Source organism: Carassius carassius, chromosome 45 (assembly GCF_963082965.1).
Source record: "Carassius carassius chromosome 45, fCarCar2.1, whole genome shotgun sequence".
Taxonomy (NCBI): Eukaryota; Metazoa; Chordata; class Actinopteri; order Cypriniformes; family Cyprinidae; genus Carassius; species Carassius carassius.
In genome coordinates this window covers 15,381,773-15,405,531 of record NC_081799.1, presented here as the reverse complement: position 1 = coordinate 15,405,531, position 23,759 = coordinate 15,381,773, and the positions used below count along the sequence as shown (strand labels likewise).

The following is a 23,759-nucleotide window of genomic DNA, read 5'->3' as shown; positions in this document are numbered from 1 at the left end:
CCATTGGCATTGAGAAAAGTTGAGAAGAGCTCCATTTTATCCAGTCAAGCATTGATGCACCGACTATTGGTAGGAGTTTGGAGTAGGACTGCTGACTGGAAACCAACAATACTGCGACTCGGTGACCTTCAACGATTTAAAGACTCTTCAGTGTTAGCAAGCTTTCACTACTATGTCAAAGTAAAAAAAAAAACAATGAAACATTAGTGACAGATCTTCTCTTCCGTATTGTGACATATGCTGGAAAAGAAAAATACATGGATGGGTAGTTGGTTCAATCTGTAGTTTGTTTATTGAATTTTAAGATGTGGGTGTTGTGCTTAAAAGTGGAGGCAGATACACATGAGCTTGCAGGAACGGGTTTAAGTGGACTGAATAATTGGAGAAGTCTGGTATGTGTCCCCAGAGACAAATATGCAGTTTTGACGGAAGATCCAGTTATTGTATTTTGATTGAACATCAAAAGGTAAGAAAAAAAGAGACGCATACATATGATTAGTAGGGATGCTCTGATTGACTGGCCAGATATTGGTATCGGCCAATAATCACATATGATATGACTCAATCAATACTCACTCAACCCTCTACATTGTGAGTAAATAACTCGCATAATTGTGACAAAATTTCACTCTGGGTGACTAAATGATGTCTATTGTGTTAGCCACTGGCTAATAAATTCTTAGATTTTACGTGCCAGTGTGTTTGTTCGAGGGTATTATAAGTTTAGCACAGATATATTTTCACTCGCTGAACACTGACTGAGTGCTCCAGACTTCCACTCTCCATCAAGCGATCTGTACTTTTTCAATTCATCTCAATGGACGCACAGTGCATCTGTATTTGGGCTGCAACAGATCTTCATAAATATCCATTTATTTTTCCATTATTATTTCCACAACATATTTTAACATTTAACTCCGTTAACTTCGCATTAAACATATTTTTAAATGGAAAAAAGGGCTGTAAAAGGATACAATTAATACATGGCAAATTTAAAAATTTGTTTCATCTGATAATTAATGCAAAAGAAATCATAAAAGTATACATGCGCTGCTTACAGACACATAATTATTTATGCAACATTCACAAAACAGATATTAATAAAACCAGAAAGGTAGCCTAATGCAAACACTGAAACACTACATTGTTATTAATTATGTTATCAAATGTTAAAAATGTAATAAAACATATGCAGAAATCTCTGAGCATCTCGAGACAATCGTTTGACAGTTGCAAACCTTATAATATTATAAATAGCAGACAAAACAAAATCAACTCTCCGAAAATGTACAGTATTGCAGATTTGAGTGGTTTGTGTTTGAATGAAGAGATCCCCATTGACCTACTAAGCACTGACGCTGAGCCTCATAATCAACAGAAGAAAGAATGAACCATTCTCGATCCGCGTGGTATCTCAATGAATTTCCACAAATATGTACACAATAATGTAAGGAGGATGTTTCCTCTTGTCTTTAATTACCACTATATGCTTTTTTAATTTTAAAAACATTAATTGTTTCTATGTAAATGAGAACGTCTCAAGACCAGAAGTATGTGCTCAGTCACGTCGCTGAAGCCATTTTGTGATTTAAGAAGCTGTGCCATTTTACAAAGATAAGCTGATTGGAATTATACACTCACCTAAAGGATTATTAGGAACACCTGTTCAATTTCTCATTAATGCAATTATCTAATCAACCAATCACATGGCAATTGCTTCAATGCATTTAGGAGTGTGGTCCTGGTCAAGACAATCTCCTGAATTCCAAACTGAATGTCAGAATGGGAAAGAAAGGTGATTTAAGCTATTTTGAGCGTGGCATGGTTGTTGGTGCCAGACGGGCCGGTCTGAGTATTTCACAATCTGCTCAGTTACTGGGATTTTCACACACAACCATTTCTAGGGTTTACAAAGAATGGTGTGTAAAGGGAAAAACATCCAGTATGCGGCAGTCCTGTGGGCAAAAATGCCTTGTTGATGCTAGAGGTCAGAGGAGAATGGGCCGACTGATTCAAGCTGATAGAAGAGCAACTTGGATGGAAATAACCACTCGTTACAACCTAGGTATGCAGCAAAGCATTTGTGAAGCCACAACACACACAGCCTTGAGGCGGATGGGCTACAACAGCAGAAGACCCCACCGGGTACCACTCATCTCCACTACAAATAGGAAAAAGAGGCTACAATTTGCACGAGCTCACCAAAATTGGACAGTTGAAGACTGTAAAAATATTGCCTGGTCTGATAAGTCTCGATTTCTGTTGAGACATTTAGATGGTAGAGTCAGAATTTGGCATAAACAGAATGAGAACATGGATCCATCATGCCTTGTTACCACTGTGCAGGCTGGTGGTGGTGGTGTAATGGTGTGGGGGATGTTTTCTTGGCACACTTTAGGCCCCTTAGTGCCAGTTGGGCATCGTTTAAATGCCACGGCCTACCTGAGCATTGTTTCTGACCATGTCCATACCTTTATGACCACCATGTACCCATCCTCTGATGGCTACTTCCAGCAGGATAATGCACCATGTCACAAAGCTCGAATCATTTCAGATTGGTTTCTTGAACATGACAATGAGTTCACTGTACTAAAATGGCCCCCTCAGTCACCAGATCTCAACCCAATAGAGCATCTTTGGGATGTGGTGGAACGGGAGCTTCGTGCCCTGGATGTGCATCCCACAAATCTCCATCAACTGCAAGATGCTATCCTATCGATATGGGCCAACATTTCTAAAGAATGCTTTCAGCACTTTGTTGAATCAATGCCATGTAGATTTAAGGCAATTCTGAAGGCGCAAAGGGGGTCAAACACAATATTAATATGGTGTTCCTAATAATCCTTTAGGTGAGTGTATATATATATATATATATATATATATATATGTGTGTGTGTGCGTGTGTGTGTGCGTGTGTGTGTGTGTGTGTGTGTGTGTGTAAAATAGTATATCAGTCTGGCAAGTAAACAAAAAATTTACTATCCACTGGTGATTATATTGGCAAGGTGTGCGTAGAGGGTTGTAACTACATTTAGCCATTATCACGAACCGATCACAATTTGTTGACATCCATGATACGTGGGACATAAATTATTTGGCGCCACAGTCAAGTCATAGCCGTTGTGGAAATGCTGTGAGGTTTTGAGAAATAATGTAAAATTTGCTATTTGTCGTGTATGTTTTGCATGATGGTATGAGGAATAGATGGTTAATTTTTAACATCAGATTCAGTTATGTTACGCGCGTTATGGCTCCATGGCTACGTATGTCAATGCTTGTGTTTTTCAGCCAGCCGTGGCATGTTTCTGAAGTGGCTCTCTGCGCTGCTTGGCTAAACATAGTCTTTTGTAAGTTGTCAAAGCGTGGAGGATGGAACAATACCTTGTCGGAGCTGTAAGGGATAACAGTAACATAACACTCTGGTCGTGGGCTGCTTTTAAATTAACATTTATTTATAAAACAAAATATCTTCTTTGGCCATATTAGCCTACTCAATAGCATTAACACAGGCTTTACTCATTTCAGACTTTATCTGGAATGTCACCGTTTCTGTCACTGCAACTTCCCAATCAGGGGAATGAACAAAATCATCTGCCTTTTGGGAAAAAAAAAATAGTTTGCATTAATTTATGGTTTATTTTATTCACCCGCGACCCACCCGCAAATAATCAGAAAGCATTTTTTATTACCCGACTTATGAATATAGTAAAAGCAAAATATAGTTGCTGCGTAAATCAGACATACATACTGAAAATGCAAATTCATTCTCTGCCAGCGGGAGGTGATTTAATAGTGAGAGAAACAAGTTTCCCCAGTTATGGCTGTACACCGAGCTAACAAACGTTGCTTTATCAGTCATAGCCTATAACATGCAAGATGAAATGATCAAATAAAAATTTCCTGATAATTTACTCACCCCCATGTCCTTCCAAGATGTTTACATCTTTCTTTCTTCAGTCAAAAAGAAATTAAGGTTTTTGATGAAAACATTCCAGTATTATGCAATCACGTTGAAAAGGTCACGCATGACGTAGGCTGAATACATAAGCTGAAGTACCGACTCAGTGTTTAGAAGTCGAATGTGCGAAGACTAAGTCAGACGGCGTTTACAGAAAAATTTAATATTTGTCATTGAACGTACAACTACTTTTGAGCGGTCCTCCTTCTCCACATTTGTAAGCACTGAGTCGGTACTTTTACCTGCGTGACCTTTTCAATGTAATCACTTATTATGTGAAGTCATGGACGCACAGTGCAATGCGAGCATTTCTATTCATGAAGCATGTACATTTATTATTATTATAAAAATTTTTTTTTAGAAAATGGCAGATCGTTTTGCTTGTTGAGACCCTTATTCCTTGTCTGGTATCATGTAGAGTGCTTTGAAGCTGCACTGAAACTGTAATTTTGACCTTTAACCATTTGGTAGCCATTGAAGTTCACTTTAAGGAGAATAATCTTGTTAATCAAAAAACTGATTAAATATTTATGTAAACATCTTGGATGACATGGGTGAGTAAATTATCAGGAAATTTTAATTTGAAAGTGAACTAATACTTTATATTACATTTTAGCAGTAGGGACGTTCAAGTTTTACTAGTATTGATTTAAGTTGTTTGTTTACTAGTAGCTACTTGTCTCTGTTAGATAGTACTAGCATCTAGAAATGCTAGCATCTGTTAGTAAGTGGCTAAATTATAGGTATACTAGTAATTGTTGGAGTAATAACAAATGTCTAATGAACGGTTCCTAGTGTAAAATTACTGAGTTAAATGGTTAAATTGAAAAATATTCTAGTCATTATTGGACTATTTGATGTCCATTTACTTTGTTGCTGTAAGTCATTTTGTATTAGTAATGCTAAAAATAAGTATAAATACTATACCTCGTAATGAATAAATGTTACAACAGCTTGCCTTAACTGAAGTGGTTTTGCATTAATTCAATATATACTGTGAGCTGTTGTAACTTTATGCTTCATCAACAACACCTGGAGGTGCCACCTTAGTTTGAAGCTGGAGCAGTGCATTTATGCCAAAGTCCTTTTAAGACAACGTCACTCATGTCACTCGGTGGCCATCTTTAAAACGCCTCTCGGGCGTGCAAGTGCAATTCCTATCACTTTGAATGGGGAAACATCAAAATCGCAAAAAACTGTTCACTAAAATTTTAAATTTCATGTTTGAAATCACCAAAGAAATCTGACAACAACTGTGTCATAAATGTTGTTACTCTTGCTCAATTAGCATTACAAAAAGCGTGTTTTTCAGGCTAGATCAGCCATTGCGCATGTGCAGTCCTAAGCCCATGTCTCAGAACGCTCACTGTTTCTATAGCAATCGGGACGCTTCTAATGGCAGCTGCTGACTTTACTGATTAGCGATTGGCTCTTTGATTCAGAAGGCAGGGCTTACTGTGATTGAGCGACCATATTGAGCGTTGCATTTTTCACCATTCAAAACTATACGAGTGACATGTCTTGGGTATTCTAAAGTCTTTGTTTATGCCCAGCTAATCCACAACACAGTTAAAATGTTGTTGACCGATGAGGTCGGACTCGGGGCAATGTTATGTGGTGCATTTGGCTTTGCTTTCAACAATTTATTCCTGTACTGAGAGCACAGTGTTTTTTTTGTTTTACTTTGTAGGTCATCTTCATCGCATGATACAGCCTGACTGACAGATCCATCCTCATCTTTCAAATACCGTATTTCCATATTCTGTGGCTCTGTAAGTACGCCTTCACTTCATGCCATGTGTTTTCCCCTTCATCAGTTGTTATATCTCTTAAATTCACAGACTAATTGGGATCTGATGCCTTAACATCATGGATCAAACGCTCATTACATCACAGATTTTAAGCTTGTGTCTGTACATAATCACCTGCTTATTGGGTTGTGCTCAATCCGAGATAAAACACATATTCATTCTTCAACCTTTTATCATGCAAAAAGCCAGTCTGTTCAAACATGGTCTACTTTCCTGAATGACTGCATCTATAACAAATTGTACTTTTGATCATCATATAATGGCATATTATAAAATTCATAGCATGTTATTCCTTTAACCTTTCCATTTTAATTGGTAAAGAATAGACTATAAATACCACATTGTTTTTGGGATTGTAGCCAGGCTTGATGACATTGTCATGAATTTCTAAAACAGAATAAAAGCAAATGTTCTGATTTGAATCAATTTGGGGTTTTTAAATACAACTATTGAAAAAGTGTGAGATCTGATATTTTTGACTTGTATTTCAAAAAACGGTTACAAGCTTTGGACCTTTCAGCAATTGATACAGATTTTGAATATACATATATATTGTTGTATTAAATTGTAATGTAAAATTGTAGCTTTAAGTTGTATTCAAATCTGTTGCACTCACTTTAGGAATTCATGTGTTTTTAACGGTTTTCGATGCTTGTCAAATTGAAACTAAAAATCACAGGTGAATGCAATTTCTTAGGACAAAAGAAGGATTAACAAGCAATTAATTTATGGATGATTGTGGTATTCGGTTTTTTTATTTTTGTTTTTTTATAATAGTCTGATAATGCAAACCTAAAGTTCACTATTGATATTTACATATGAATACCAAAACTGCTGTTTTCTTATCCTGTCCTCTTATTAGACAGTATCAGCTGTTGTAGGTTGTCATTGGATTCATCAGAAGTGCATCATTAAAGTTTGATTTGATCCTATTATTTCTGCTGGCAAAACATGCACACCTGAATATTGATTCAGGCAAAGCAGAATTGTTCACACCAGAGGCTTGGAGCCGTATTTATGTATAATTACATTCTGACAAATCAAAGATAGACGTTGCAATGAAGAACATTGACACACCTCTACAGTATAAAATAATAATAATTCTGTGTATGATTTATCTGTACATTGTGACATTTTATTTGATCAGGAATGTATATCTTTATGAGTTCAAATAAGCTTACATGAACACTCATAATGAACACTCTTTAGACAGTAATGTGATATTAAATTGCCCCAGATCAGATCTCAGATCTTGTATCTACCTGTCATCATCTACCCTGTTTAGCTTTCTGTTTGCTATTCAAATACATTTATATTAGGATTATGTTTAATGTCATGCACCATGGTAATTCAAATAAATATTCCCATTTGTTTAATCTTGGATGTCAATTAAAAATAACTTTAAATAGATTTATTGGACATGTAACTTATTTAACCGCAAACCTGTTGCAAGTCCCTGTTTTGGTTCAGTGAGGTTCTAAACTCTCGTTTCATTCAAATTTGGAAATTTAGATATAATTTGTTTTTGGAAGTTGTCCTTGCAAGACAAGTGCCTGAGAGTACATAAGATACGAAGGTCAGAAAATACATGCAGGCATTAAACATGTGGGAAGGGTGACATTTATTGTAATGTCAAAATTTTCAATTTAATTTCATGTTGCCTGAACTGAAAACAAATCATTTACTTCATACACAGATTTTCTTTGACAGTAATGGCTTTCATTGTAAACATGATTTCTGCTCAGTTTTTTATGTACTGACTGACATACAAGCCAAAATTATTTTCTGTGGTAATCAACAGCAAGCTACTACTGCATTCCTTTAATAGTAATGTTAATCTAGATTTACATTTTTTGATTTACCAATATATAGCTATTCATAACAAGCTTTTTCTATATGAACAGTTTCTCAAACAGTATAAATTAATCTTTTTACATGGAAATATATAGTTGCTTTTAAAATAATTATCAAAGATAATTTGGAATAAAAATGCATGAAAACATATTGGTTAACAGACATTTACATCTACTTATAACCTGCTCTTTTTTTGAGTTCTCACATGAACAGCGATGAATGAATGTGTGAGACCTTGTCTAGTGTCAGCATTTGATCATAACAGTCCTGTAACCAAATTAACAGCAAGAGGGCAGCAGACACCAGCTATGAACAACCTTTCGGAAGATGTCTGCTGCTAATGCAATATCTAGATACAAATTCAGATCAATTCCTATGTGCAGTTTAAAATTTAACACATGATAATTGATGCATATGAGTTAGGAAACCGTCTAGCTAGTAGTGATCTTGTATGTTAGGTTTCATGGTGATGTGATTGCGTGTGTCTTCCTCTTCCTGTTTGTGTGCATGCGATGAACGTGTATAAGATGTGTGCTTTGGTCCTATTGGAGAGGAGAGAGCTGGTGTATGTGAAGGTCACATGTACAGTAGAGCTGCACCGGTGCTGCAGACGCAGAAGAACAGTGCTGAGATAGACAGGGAACCCTGTGTCCGCTCTCCTTCAGTGAACACTGCACCACACTCCACTCGACAGCATGCCTGTTTTCCTTGAACTAACACTGCGCACTAGAAGAGACTGCACTTTGAATATATCCACTATGATGCGGACATTACTTTATTTACAACCCCATCAAAATTGCATTATTATAGTGTGAGCTTTTCTTATATTCTTATGATGGTGCCCATCAAATTATGTTTGCAGTCTGCAGCTGCCTTTCTGTTTCCTCAAATTGCTCCCTTTTTTTTCTCTTGTTGTAACCAATTACACATTTCACCTTTAAATTAACTATCAGGCAGTGTAATTATCAGTGTGTCATGACCTCTTCTTGTTATATGGTCTATTATGTGATGTTAAAGAGCATTAAGGGCCATGCTCAACCTCTGACCTTTGCCCTCATCAGGGTCAGCAGCAGTATGAAGGGCGGAGGTGGAGGGAAAGAACCTCCGGTGGAGGGAGAGGTCAGTGGAAAGCGGCCCAAACGCAAGTGTTTGCAGTGGCATCCGCTGCTGGCCAAGAAAGCTCCAGACTTCTCTGAGGAGGAGGAGGAGGAGGATGAAGAGGAGCTGGAGAAGGTGAATGATTAGACAAACTGAATTCACTTCAGTGCATTAAATGGATAGTATGCCAAAAAATTAAAGTTCTGATATTAATTACACATCCTTGTGTCATTCCAAACCCGTAAGCCCTTTGTTTATCTTTGCAACACAAAAGATGTATCGTGAATCATATTGTGAGTAGTAGTATTTTAACTGGGTTAAAATAAAGACTATTGAAATAGACCTTCCATTTCCACCCAAACTGTTTCAGTTTCACAAATTTGGCAGTACAGCAAAAAAAAAAACTTCATATGGTCTTTAACATTGCATCATTGTTGAATCATTGTCAGGCTCAGTCAGATTTGTAGAATATACAAATATATGTTTGTTTGTTTTTTACATTTTTTGTTTCATCATGCATCTCTGCAAGAAAGTTTGTATCGTTAATGAAAAGCAAAATGCTTTATTGAGGTATTTTAATTCAAAATACCAATACTTGAAAAATAACATTAGCAACAGAAAACCAAACTGAAAACCAACAATAGAAACGGATATGGAATCATGTGGCAGAAGCTAATGTCTTGCATTTTGTTCAGTTATTTTATAGAGGAAGGACAAAAATTTAACTGCCTCTGTATTAGTTAAAATTTCGTAATTTCATCCATATTGTTTCAATTTAATATTGTACTGTGGTAAAATATTTCAGCAAAAGTATGTGATTAGGCTTTAGTTTTAATATTAGTGTAGCTTTGTCCACTGCTACTGTTGAAATTGACCAGAGTCTCTGTATGTCTCTTTACACTTTCTCCTCACTTTTCTCCTCAGGAGCCGGTGTTATGTGTAGAGAGTGGAGCACAGGAGGGAGAGTCTGGCGGGATGGAAGATGACAGTGAGGAATACTCCTCTGAACAACGGGCTCGCCGGCCCATGAACGCCTTTCTGCTGTTCTGCAAACGGCACCGTTCACTGGTCCGACAGGAGCATCCGCGACTAGACAACCGGGGAGCCACTAAGATCCTGGCGGACTGGTGGGCCGTACTGGACCCCAAAGAAAAACAGAAATACACAGACATGGCCAAGGAGGTAAAAATTTGTCTAAGGGAGACTATACACAGTAACTAAGTTTTTTTCTTTGTTTTTTTTTTGTGGTCATTAAATGTGATGATAGCAAACATAAAATTAACTTCCCATAAAAAGCTAATAGTTTTAAAACCAGGAAAACAGCATGAAAAAAATAAATACATTTGAAAATCAGTAGTTACAAAGGTTACGGAAAATGGCAGCAGCTGACTTGAATCTATTAGGCAAGGCAAGTTTATTTACATAGCAAATTGTTTCCAAATGCAATGACTTCAATTTTCTCCTTGTTTAACTGAAGAAAGTTTTGGCACATCCAACTGTTAATTTCATTAATGCATTGGGAATCAACTGGGCTTTAGTCATTTGGCGATAAGGCTAGGTAAACCTGGCTATCATCTGCATAGGTGTGATATGCAACTGAGTGGGAGTATATGCAGGCTAAAAAAGAGCGGTGCAAGAATTGAGCCTTGTGGGTCTCCGCATGTCATGGATGTCCACTTAGACTTGTGCTCTCCTAAACTTACATAATATTATTTGATTATGTTCTGTTTTATACAGTATAAGGATGCGTTCATGAAGGCTAATCCTGGTTACAAATGGTGTCCTGCCACCAACAAGCCAGTAAAGAGTCCTTCTCACTCTGTGAGTAACGCCCGCAAGAAAGTCTGGTCTCTTCCATCCAACCCTAGCAAGGAATCTTCCGTTGCCAAAAAACAGCCTAAAACTGACAGCACACCCCAGCTCAACTTCGCCATGGCTGGTAGGAATAAAACAAACACTTGTTTCCACACATACACTACTGTTCAAAAGTTTGGGTTTGGTAAGATTGCGTTTATTAAAGAAGTCTCTTATGATCACCGAGTTTGTATATAGAGTAAAACTATTGGGAAATATTATTACAATTTAAAATAACAGTTTCTATTTTGATATATTTTAAAATGTAATGTATTCCTGTAATGGCAAAGCTGAATTTTCAGCAGCAATTAGTCCAGTCTTCACAGTCACATTTTTTTTTACTTTTTTTTTTTTAATAGAATTCCTTGATAAATAGAAAATCTAATGCATTTACTCTCACTTTTAATCAATTTTATGCATCTTTGCTAAATAAAAATATTAATTTCTTACAAAAAAATTAAAACTATTGAATGGTAGTGTTCATATTCCTTCACCACACTATGTCTCTGAGTCAGAGGTTTTTTAACTGTATAGTTCAACATCTTTTTCCTCTGCTGTGTTTATAGATCCCAATAAGATGGGTGGCTTAAGCATGCTGCTGTTAGCAGGGGAGCACGCACTGACCGCTAGAGAGGTACAGTAACATCATTTTAATATTTATGAAAAAACCTTATTATGCCAAGTAATTCTGGACTATAAGTAAGTCTGGACTATAAGTCGCATTTATTTAGAACCAAGAACCAAGAGAAAACATTACCGTCTACAGCCACGAGAGGGCGCTCTATGTCTTCAGTGTAGACTACAGGAGCACTGAGCAGTATAGAGCGCCCTCTCGCGGCTGTAGACGGTAATGTTTTCTATTGGTTCATTTCTCTTGGTTCATTTCTCTCGGTTCATGTCAAATTAATTTTGATAAATAAGTCGCACCTGACTATAAGTCGCAGGACAAGCCAAACTATGAAAAAAAGTATATAAGTATAAGTATACTTATAGTCCGGAAAATACGGTAAGTTTTTGACTCTACTAAAGCATAAAAATACCATAATGTGTTTGCAGATATTTAAGAAACATGCTAAGTTAACATACTTGTTTATCTAAAAAACAATGTTAAAGTCAGCTATTCTCCTTTGAAAATGTGTGTTCCATGCCGGAATGTTGGTCTTTGTTTCCCACCCACTGCCAGTTTACCCAAGTGTATTTTGGCACCACGAGTTGCCAATTGGCAAAAAACACAGAGTATTTAATTTTTTTCATCGTCAAGTGCGCTCGTTCTTGTTAGTGTCGTCAATCTGGTAACCTGTGTGCGCGTCAAGTCTGAGGAAGGACTGGGTGAAAAAAAGGACTGGGTGTCTCTCCTCTCGCTCAAACTGTGTCCTGTGCACTCACAAATCTCTCTATGCTCATGCGCTAGATATTGATTCTTTTCACACCTTTTTATTTCTAACCTTTTCTGTTCACAATTTTACCATGTGCAGCTTGAACGTTCTGATCCGTTAACGTGAGCATGGAAAAAATATGCATCACACAGACGGAGTCGGGCCGTGGAAAATCGTGCTATAAAGCGATTTAGAAATCGCGCACACTCAAATCGTGATTTTTTATGACGATTTTGATTAATCGCACAGCCCTAATGTCAATCCTACATACAGCACCTTCAATTACTCATACTCATGTCGTTCCAAATTTGTAAGACCTTCGTTCATCTTTGGAACACAATTATGATTTTTTTGTGGATCTAAGATTTTTCTGAACCTGCATAGACAGCAACGCATCTGACACATTCAAGGCCCAGAAAGGCAGTAAGGACATTGTTAAAATAGTCCATGTGACATCAGTGTTTAAACCGTATGTTATGAAGCTATGAGAGGCTTTTCTTTTTTGGGGGGAACTAACCCTTTGATTTGGAATGCTTATTTCTCTTATTTTCCCATTTAGTATACCTGTGTTGTTATCTACAGTACTTACTAAAAGTTAATCTTTAAAAACTGATATAAAAACTAAATGAGATCTTTAGCAATTATCAGAAGGAATGTTAAATGTAAAATAATTTATTTGTATTTTTTATTTAATAAAAAAAAATAGTATAGAATTTTACTGTATGCCACAGTATGAAAATAATTATTGTCTTGATGAAATATTGGCTAGTTAAAGGGGTCATCGGATGCGACATGCGACATTTACAACTTTGACAGGTTGTTTGAAATGTGTGTTGGTAGTGTTTGTACACAGCCACCCTATAATGATAAAAATCCACCCAGTGTTTTTTTTTATCTCATTAAATCATTTCCACTTTCTCATACCAAGCCATTCTCAGATGCCTGTCTGTGTGAAGTCACACAGACCCAGGCCCTCCCACGATTGTTGATTGACAGTAGCATTTTACCCCTGAGTGAGCTGTCATCAGTCCGCCATTGTTTCACCGCCGGAGCAGATGTAGACAAGAATGGTTCCTAAGCGATTGGGGTGTTTTGTTGTTGGATGTATTAATGAACTTAGCAGTCCTCATTCATTCCTGAAATCTGAGCCTCCCAAGATGCAATGGATTACCTTTGTTTTTGTAGGGAATGCGCCACTGATCTACCTAAATGTGTCTATGTTTAGACGAATCATTCGTGATCCAGCCTCACCTACAGAAGTGAGTACAAGGGCAAATCGCCTTTAACATGATAATTAGCAAGTTCTGTGGCTAAAGCAAACAGTCTCTGCCGTCATCCAATGGAAGAGAAGGGCGGGGTTAGCAGAGCTCATTAGCATTTAAAGGAACATGGACTAAAACGGTTTGCTGAAAACAGCTGATTTTGACAAGGTAAAAAGGGTGTTGTTTCACACAACCATTAAGAATTTTTAAACAAAGTATGTTACAGACTTTTCTTTAAGAACCTAATGTATCATATCAACTTGTGGAAAATTGGTATCTGATGACCCCTTAATTTTTTTTTTTAAATAAATTAAATATCAATTTATCCACAATTAATTTCTAAATTCTTGTAGTTCAAATGCAAGAAGCTCATATGCAGATCAAAACAGCCTTGGAAAACACAAATAAATCAATATAATAACATTTAGAATGGGTTAAAGTGTAATTGCATATATTCATTTGCAAATCTTGCTGTAGAAACAAATGCGTCAATATAACGACAGTCAAGTTAAATTAGTTCTTAAACCAGGAACACAAAGAAGGCTCTAGATGGGAATAACAGTTATTAGTCTAGATTCTTGTCCTCGTATTTTGATGTGATTGAGACAAATCTGCATCACTCTGTACTCACGGCAGACCTCGGATATAATGAGCACATGATCAGTGCTCACGTAAATAGACTGTGACAGGCTCATCTCCACGGATATGGCAGCCGCAGCGGGCTGTGACTAAACAGACTGGGATGACTGTTTTGGGCCCCAAACTGGGTTTGTGTGCCATAAGGAGGTGCATTGACTTTATAAATTGTAGAGCTTTATGAGGCGTTGAGGACGCCAGGCCAAAGTGTGTGTGTGTGTGTGTGTGTGTGTGTGTGTGTGTGTGTGTGTGTGTGTGTGTGTGTGTGTGTGTGAATTAGAGCTGAAACAACTAATCGATTAAAATAGATTATTAAAATGGTTGTCAACTAATTTAGTCATCGATTAGTTGCTAAACAACTTTTATTTGCCGTAAGCGGCTCATTTTGTGCATATGTTAAATCTGCGATGACCAAAGTGTGGCAGTAATGAGCCACCGCAGGTTTTATTCAGCCAGTACAGCAGGAGAAGTAGCGAATAGCCAATAGCTGGCCTCGTTTTATGTAAAGAGCTTCCCGAACTGCGTCTGCAGCCAGTGTTGCCAACTTAGCGACTTTGTCGCTAGATTTAGCGACTTTTCAGACCCTCTCAGCGACTTTTTTCCAAAAAAGCGACTAGCGACAAATCTAGCGACTTTTTTTTGACAGACCTTATTTAGTCTTTGAGACTGACCGGTACTGCCGCACGAGCTCTCTCTCTCTCTCTCTCTCTCTCTCTCTTTCTCTCACCCAGCGAGCGCACACGCCTCTCTCTCTCTGCATCTGCTCTAGAAGAGCAGCACTTTCAGTTAAAAAAAGATATTCTGTTGCTTCCGACTCTATTTTACATACAAGTATAGCCGAAATCACAGTTCACCCATTGTCTTAATCTTATGTGTATGTGATTTCATTAGACAATGTCGTGAATAGGATTTTAGTGCAGAGATTAACATCTTTTAGAGCTGGTTATTTAGTCTTAATGGACCGTGTTTCAGTCATTATAATATTAATTCCATTGTCGGACAACAGAAACATTAACATATAATAAAAAAAAAAAACGTTTTATTGAGAATTTTGGCTGCATTAAAATGCAGTACATGAGCACAGAAAGGGCAAGATAATATGACGCACTTACGTCATGAATATGCTAATTAGCATATGAAGTCATCTAGCGGCATTTAGCGACTTTTCAGGCACGGTTTAGCTACTTTCCATTGAAAGAAGTTGGCAACACTGTCTGCAGCATTCAGCGAGATTGTGGAGACAGACGGCAGTGGAGTAAGCTTGAGAAAGAAAAAGAAAAAAACCGAAAGATATAACTAATCGAACGAAGTCATCCAAAGTGTGGGAGAACTTTACTTTGAGCCTTCAAAAAAGAAGAGTAACCTGGCTGTAAACTCTGCACTACTGAACTGTTTAACTGTTTAAGACTTTTATTTGTGCAGATTCTCCAATACAATGTTGTTTGCAAATGTTTAGTCGTAAAAGCTAATAACATTGCTTTTTAACAGTTAACATTTAAAGATTTAGAAACATGTTCTGTGATCAGTTTGTCGATTACCAGTTCATAATTCAGTCTTGCAGCCTAATTATGACTGAATGAGAGGGAGGTAAATGTTTAAATGTATTTGAAATGCACTTTTTTTTTCTAAGTATTCACTGCTCTTTTTCACACCGCAGGTTTTTTGTGTGTGTCAAATTTTTTTTTTTTTCTGGACAACCTTCTGATTGATTTTACTTTAAAATGTGAGTTCCATTCAGGTTTCATGCCACTGGCACTTCATTCGAAGGAGTGTTTACAATTTCACAGCATAAGCTATAAAGCAACCAGGTATAAGTTGTGTGTTTACAGGAAAAAAATTATAAAATGCAATGTACTGCAAATTTATTCAGTTTTATTCTTATTCTTCGTGAAAAATATTTTCTGAAAGATTCCTTAAGCTTTGTTCAGGATGTTAAACTACTTTAGGAGCCCTAAGCACTGCCATGGTGGAAACATTATTTGAAATCTCCTTGTGAAATTTGCTAGAGTATGGGTCAGTGTTTTGATTGCAGAAGAGTTTGACAAAGGATTACTAACACATAATAAAACAAAACTCCAGGTATATTTTTGATGAGCATATGACAATTCAAAATGAATAAATCTCTAGAAGTCTATGTTGAATGATAAAGACCCTTTGTTAATAATTTAATTGGAAAAAAATGGGCAAAACTAAAATATAAGTACATAAAGATTAATCGATTAATCGTAAAAATAATCGACAGATTAACCGATTATCAAAATAATCGTTAGTTGCAGCCCTAGTGTGAATCAGGGATGTGAGTTGTTTGTGTGTATTGCTGTGGGTTCCTCAGACTCTCACAACTGTTAATCCTCTGTAAATTCCATTTTCCTGCCACTAAGTGATCCTAATTGCCTTCGGCGCAGTGCATTTGTCACTGAAGAGAGCCACGGGAGGTTTATACAAAACAAAAGGCAGCACCTCGTTGTTTTGCAGACAAATCACATTACATCATCTATTTGGTCTTGATTGAGGGGACAGGGCTGAATTCTCTACCTGTTGACTGTCCGTAATGTTTAACCAGAAATAGTCTTCTGAATCTTGATGTCAAACTAAATTTCACCCACAAGTTGATCCAAAGCAACTGTGCATGGCATTATTGCACTACAAGTCACTGATAAATTAAAAGTAACACCATGTTGCTTCAGGTCAGTAGTTGTCATGTTTCTAGTTTTTTTGTGCTACTTAGCTTAACCAGTTAATTCATTTTTCCAGTTTGCTTAAAATAATATTTTGTGTGAATGTATGTGATTTTTCTTGAGCCCAATGCAAAGCAGTCCTATTTTTATGGATAACTTGGTTTTTTTTGCAAGAAATTAATACTTTTTTCACCAAAGACACAAATATTGATTAAAAAAATGACATTTAAAGAAACGCTTTAAAACAAATGTTCTTCTTTTGAACCTTATTTATATATATTAAATTATCACAAAACACAATCAGCAAAGACACATTAAATTTTTCAAAATAACATTTAAGCAAATGTTTCCAACAGATTTACTTCTTTTGAACTTAATAACTGTAATAATGACTGCTAAAACTTCAGCTTTGCCATTAAATAAATTACATTTTATTTTATATTTGGATACTTCTGAATTTTAATCATATTTAACAATATTACTGTTTTTACTGTAGTTACGTGCAATCTTGGTGAGCATAAGAGAAACATATTACAGAGCCCAAACTTTTAAACACTACAAAACAAATATTTTATTTACAAATATCAAAAATGTGAATTGATTTCTCTGACTTAACTTCATTATATGCAGTATTTAAATAACCTTTAATCATTATATCAAAACCAGTTCATCATGTTTCTGGTTTTGGGTTATACAGTACAGACCAAAAGTTTGGACACACCTTCTCATTCAAAGAGTTTTCTTTATTTTCATGACTATGAAAATTGTAGATTCACACTGAAGGCATCAAAACTATGAATTAACACATGTGGAATTATATATGGAATTATATACATAACAAAAAAAGTGTGAAACAACTGAAAATATGTCATATTCTAGGTTCTACAAAGTAGCCACCTTTTGCTTTAATTACTGCTTTGCACACTCTTGGTATTCTCTTGATGAGCTTCAAGAGGTAGTCACCTGTAATGGTCTTCCAACAGTATTGAAGGAGTTCCCCGAGAGATGCTTAGCACTTGTTGGCCCTTTTGCCTCCTGTCTGCGGTCCAGCTCACCCCTAAACCATCTCGACTGGGTTCAGGTCCGGTGACTGTGGAGGCCAGGTCATCTGGCGCAGCACCCCATCACTCTCCTTCTTGGTCAAATAGTCCTTACACAGCCTGGAGGTGTGTTTGGGATCATTGTCCTGTTGAAAAATAAATGATGGTCCAACTAAACGCAAACCGGATGGAATAGCATGCCGCTGCAAGATGCTGTGGTAGCCATGCTGGTTCAGTATGCCTTCAATTTTGAATAAATCCCCAACAGTGTCGCCAGCAAAGCACCCCCACACCATCACACCTCCTCCTCCATGCTTCACGGGGGGAACCAGGCATGTAGAGTCCATCCGTTCACCTTTTCTGCGTCGCACAAAGACACGGTGGTTGGAACCAAAGATCTCAAATTTGGACTCATCAGACCAAAGCACAGATTTCCACTGGTCTAATGTCCATTCCTTGTGTTCTTTAGCCCAAACAAGTCTCTTCTGCTTGTTGCCTTTCTTTAGCAGTGGTTTCCAAGCAGATATTCTACCATGAAGGCCTTATTCACAAAGTCTCCTCTTAACAGTTGTTCTAGAGATGTGTCTGCTGCTAGAACTCCATGTGCCATTGACCTGGTCTCTAATCTGAGCTGCTGTTAACCTGCGATTTCTGAGGCTGGTGACTCGGATGAACTTATCCTCCGCAGCAGAGGTGACTCTTGGTCTTCCTTTCCTGGGGTGATCCGCATGTGAGCCGGTTTCTTTGTAGCGCTTGATGGTTTTTGTGACTGCACTTGGGGACACTTTCAAAGTTTTCGGACTGACTGACCTTCATTTCTTAAAGTAATGATGGCCACTCGTTTTCCTGTACTTAGCTGCTTTTTTCTTGCCATAATACAAATTCTAACAGTCTATTCAGTAGGGCTATCAGCTGTGTATCCACCTGACTTCTGCACAACACAACTGATGGTCCCAACCGCATTTATAAGGCAAGAAATCACACTTGTTAAACCTGACAGGGCATACCTGTGAAGTGAAAACCATTTCAGGTGACTACCTCTTGAAGCTCATCAAGAGAATGCCAAGAGTGTGCAAAGCAGTAATCAAAGCAAAAGGTGGCTACTTTGAAGAACCTAGAATATGAAACATTTTCAGTTGTTTCACACTTTTTTGTTATGTATATAATTCCACATGTGTTAATTCATAGTTTTGATGCCTTCAGTGTGACTACAATTTTCATAGTCATGAAAATAAAGAAAACTCTTTGAAAGAGAAGGTGTGTCCAAACTTTTGGTCTGTACTATATATACATATATAATTAACTGTAATTCAGAATAATTTATGTAAATGTATCTAAAATAAGCTGTATCAATTGACTTCAGTGAATACAAAGTAGACAATAATTATTCAGCTTTTTTACTAATGCTGATGTCTAGTTTCTGAGGTAATGTGCAGCGGTTTCCAGCATAGACATCTCAAGCTGTCTTGTTGTCTGTCACTTCCTGTTTAGACAGCATAATTGATAGGTCTTTTTTATTTTATGGAATCTACCTGTGGCTTTTCCATCAAACTGTCAACAGAGGGAGGTGTTGAGTTGTAAATGTCAGTGGTCATTTCAAATAAGATGTTTATTCGAGGTTGTTTTCATTCATGGCTTTGTTCTGCTTTTACTTATTTCAATTTTTGTTTTTTGTTTTTTTTTGTCCTTTCGTTTTAGATTTCCTCAAGCTCTTCCCAGACAGGAAGCACAGATGTTGCTAAGCACACTGGGAAATCAGCCCTTTTCCAGCTGGCTGAGGTGAGACCACCTGAAGACTTGTCAGTCTTTAATAACAAACCCTTAAATCCCTCCTTAGCAGTGAGATGTCTCAGATATGGGTGGTTGGCTGTGACTTGCTTAATGATCTAAATGACTTAATGAACCCTAACCCTAACCCAAATGACTTAATGATCTAGATGCATTTTGTTGTTTTTATTCTTTCCCCTCAGATTTCTTCCAGTCCAGTGCAGCCAGCTGGTGGAAGTAAGAACGCTGAGGACACAAGCTCTCTCACACATGTAGAGGTGAGGGGTTTGGAAGTGCTACATTAATTTTCATTATCTTGTGAATTTAAAATTGAAGGCTCATTCGGTTCATTTGAATTTCCTTTTTAGGCCTCTGGACCATCTCAGCCAAGTTCACCAGACCTGCCCAAGAGTTGTGTTAAATCACCCTTGTTTCAGCTGGCTGAGGTACAGATGAACTCTCCTAGAGACTCCATTACCCCCTGTCCATCCCACTCTGAATGTTTTTGTCCCAACTTACCTCGCTCATAGTGCAGATACAGTCAAGCTATGCTAGGAAGGAATTATTCTTAAATGCATTATGCATATATAAATATATATAAATATATATATATATATATATATATATATATATATTTACACAGCAGAAACCTGGCCAATAAAATGTCCCACTTCTTCTTTTGCTGGTGTGTTACCTGCTAGAATACCAACTTCCTCCATCCAGACAGTCATTTTGATACTCCTGAACTGTCAGTCATTGCTTTAGTTTTTGTAATTTCTCTTCAGTTTCATTAGCTCTAAAGGCCATCTGCTAACTATTAACTTTTAATTTGAGCAGTTATTACAGTTAATCTGTTCTTACATTACATTATATATTTTTACAATATATTCCGTTTTTTTTTTATCATTTCCTCTGTTAATTGCTGTTGATATGTGTTTAATGTGTTTCTGTAGCAGATCTCCTCCAGTAGGCCTCAGTCAGCGTCTGAGGGGAGGCAGTGCGGCCAGTCGGCTCTTTTCCAGCTCGCAGAGGTACATCACCAGCCCTCATACAGCACAATCACTGCCCCAGGTTACACAAGGATGCGAGACAGGAGGATGAATCTTATGCTACATACAGTATTTGATGTTATAATGCAGAATTAAAGCTCAGTGAGGCAGTGGCTGGTGTTGACCGGTTGGCATGAACAATGGCAAGCAACGTTATGTAATAAATCCTAGGAGAGTTTTGAAGCTTAGGCTACCACCTAGTGGGTGTTTATATATCTTAAAATCAACATGAAATTCAAATGGACCCTTTCTTATTACATGTTTCTGGTGTAATTGTGAACAATTCATCAGGACATGTTTTCTGAAAAAGTGTAAAAATCAAAACGTATCCAAACCTCATTTAACAACTTTGCTTCAGAAAATGAGATAACATTTATTTAACATTTATGCTAAGATATAAAAAAAATTTTTTTTATCAAAATGCTCTAAGATAACTCAAAACACCTTAGATTTAAAGCATAAAATAACATATGTATAAAATCATTAAAGTTTAATAAATACAATTAATAAAATAAAAATAAAATATTTTATAAATTTAATAAATATTACATTTATTTTTTATAAATAAATAAAATATTCCAGTACAATCCACTAACAATTATTTGCTGAAAAATAGTTATTATTATACATAATTATTTTATCTGTATTTCACCTTTACCAAACGTACAAAACACATTTTAATTTTTTTATTTTTGTCATTTTGCTTATAGACACACAAAGACATCTTAGACTTTATATACACTCTTAAGCATATTTGACATTATGCTTATCACTTTATACTATTTTCTCAGTCAATGCAAGAAAATAACCCCATATTTTCATATACATATCAAGTCATCCTGAGACTCTAAATATCACACGTTCATAGCTAGCCATGTTGGACATGAGTTCTAGCTGTTCACCAAACAAAGGGGGCATAACAGATTTCCAATGTCTCAAAATGAATCCAGACACCATAGCTAGACAGCACCATTGACTGCCGGGAGAAGCCCCTGTCTTTTGGTAAAATACCCAACATACAGAGAGCAGGGTTCTTGTGTAGTGTTAGGCTGAAAATGTTATTGTGTCAAGATAGCCTCTGTTGGAAAATGCACCCACGTAGGGTCTATGTTGGGTGCCATATTGATTTTAGTCTGCAAAAGTGAAAAGGACCAGTGATACCAGTCGACTCTGGGCAGAGAGAGCCCACCCAAAATTTTTGCAGAATACAGTTTGGTACTATTAAAAAGGGGGTTCTTCCCTTGCCAAATAAAGGATTCTACATTCTTATTGTACTCCTTCAGAAGTGATAGTGGTAATGCAAGGGAGAGCATATATGACAAATTCAATTCAATTCAAGTTTATTTGTATAGCGCTTTTTACAATACAAATCGTTACAAAGCAACTTTACAGAAAATTATGTTTCTACAATATTTAGTAGTAGCTAGTAGTTTGTGCATGTTTGACAGGATTTTAGAAAAAATAATAATAATAATAATACAAGACGTAGTCAGCTAGACGATGAACTATCAATATTATTAATTAATAGTTATCATATGATGCAGTCACACATGTAGCAATAATTATTTAGTTCTGTTGTTGATTCAAGGTTAGGATCATCTGGGGTCCTCTGAGGGTCAGCATCATCTCTTCTCAGGTGTTCTGGATCCAGACTGGAGCTTGTGTAAATCCTAGTTACCACGGGATGTAAATCCCGTGGCAAAACATAGAAACAAAATAGAGACATCATTAGCATAGCTGATGTTCTAACAAAGTAAAATTAGTTTAACACAAGCTAAAGAATAAAAATGCACATTTGATCAGATGCAACTACATTCACAATTTAAAAGATACATTTTTCATATGCTTGGCGAAAGAGATGTGTTTTTATCTAGATTTAAACAGACTGAACCCCGAACAAAATAATTAATAATAACAAATAATTAATTTTGGGAACAATTATCCTTTTAACAAGATTAAATCGACCCAAAATAGACATTATAAGTTTGCTCCAGTTCTGTAACAAATTTTGGATCTCTTGAATAACTGGTTGAAAGTTAACCTGCATAATTTTTTCTAATCCAGTTACAAGTTTGATTCCCAGATCAACTAACCCAGATGACACCCAATGAAATGGCCATTGCACTTCTAACATAGTATTATGGATTTTAGACAGAGGCATTACTTCTGATTTACTCCAATTCATTTTATATCCTGATATTTGAGAAAAGTCATCGACTGAAGTGCACACCCACATGGAAAAAACCTATATAAACATATATGTTTCAATATAGGTTTTGATATAGGTTTTTAATATATGTGACATATATAAAATTGGCCGTTTTCCTATATTATATGTACATATATGCACACATATATATGAACATATATATGTACATATATTCACACATATATTTACACATATATGTACATATATGCACACATATATGTACACATATGTACACATATATATGTGCATACATATACCTATATAGGTACATATATGCACGTATATATGTACCTATATGTTCACCTATAATAGTAAAATTAAAATCCATAGCTGCTAGGCAACATAAATAAAAGTCCAAAATATAGAAATGTGCATTATTTATTTATTCAAGATCAATCAAATAGAACAAAACAAAAAATATAGTACAAGAACAAAAATAAGACAAAAAACCTGCTAGGCAACATAAATAAAAGTCCAAAATATAGAAATGTACATTATGTATTTACAAGAACAATCAAATAGTACAAGAACAAAAATAAGACAAAAAACTGAACAGAAAAAAAAAAATCTTTATTATTCTTTGAAGGTCTGTCATGATGCGCCTCATCATCATCGTCCTCCTCCTCCGCCACCTCCTCCTCTTCCTTCCTGCACTATCCAATGACGTTTGATAGGGTGTCCGAGATTTTTATTTCTTCCTTTTTTTTCGGCGCACAAATTTTTTAGCGGATAGGCATTTTCGTCCACACGGATCTGGCGTTTTGGAAGAGTGAAACCAATGTTTTGAAACCGGGTCCCTGAGTGGATATATTTGAAAACGCCGCCTTTGCGTTTCTTCTCGACGGCGAATCCATACATTTTCTGAAAATATGGCGTCATCAGCCCACGTCTCGCCCCTAGTCAAACACCACTACATCACGTAACAGCAACAAAAACATGAACAAACACTGAACGCTAACATTAACACGGATTAATAAATGTATTGTTCCATGTTTGTTTGTGTACCACGCGCAGCAAATCCATGTCTTTTCCGTTTTTAATGTATCTCTGTGGCAGAATTACAGCGCCACATGCTGGTCTGGCATGTATACTACATCGGTTTCGTGTGGACGCAGATATTTCTTGAGACGAGGGAAAAAAAGATTGGGGGTCCGTCTCCGTGTGGAC

At 36.6% G+C, this 23,759-nt stretch overlaps 1 protein-coding gene across 8 annotated transcripts in view; it reads left to right on the top strand.

Annotated features, from left to right (window-relative positions):
* The window catches only part of LOC132127735 (HMG box transcription factor BBX-like), a 44,170-nt gene that overhangs the window by 7,357 nt on the left and 13,054 nt on the right, over nt 1-23,759 (top strand). For 5 of the 8 annotated variants that reach the window (XM_059539796.1, XM_059539801.1, XM_059539802.1 and 2 more), the window contains exons 2-10: nt 5,649-5,730; nt 8,685-8,856; nt 9,646-9,903; nt 10,459-10,660; nt 11,142-11,209; nt 19,266-19,346; nt 19,538-19,612; nt 19,703-19,780; nt 20,288-20,365. In XM_059539796.1, coding sequence (XP_059395779.1) covers nt 8,698-8,856; nt 9,646-9,903; nt 10,459-10,660; nt 11,142-11,209; nt 19,266-19,346; nt 19,538-19,612; nt 19,703-19,780; nt 20,288-20,365 — 999 coding nt within the window. In that variant the 5' untranslated portion in view covers nt 5,649-5,730; nt 8,685-8,697. The remainder of the gene's footprint in view (nt 1-5,648; nt 5,731-8,684; nt 8,857-9,645; nt 9,904-10,458; nt 10,661-11,141; nt 11,210-19,265; nt 19,347-19,537; nt 19,613-19,702; nt 19,781-20,287; nt 20,366-23,759) is intronic. The other 3 variants (XM_059539798.1, XM_059539797.1, XM_059539800.1) reach the window with 2 other exon arrangements.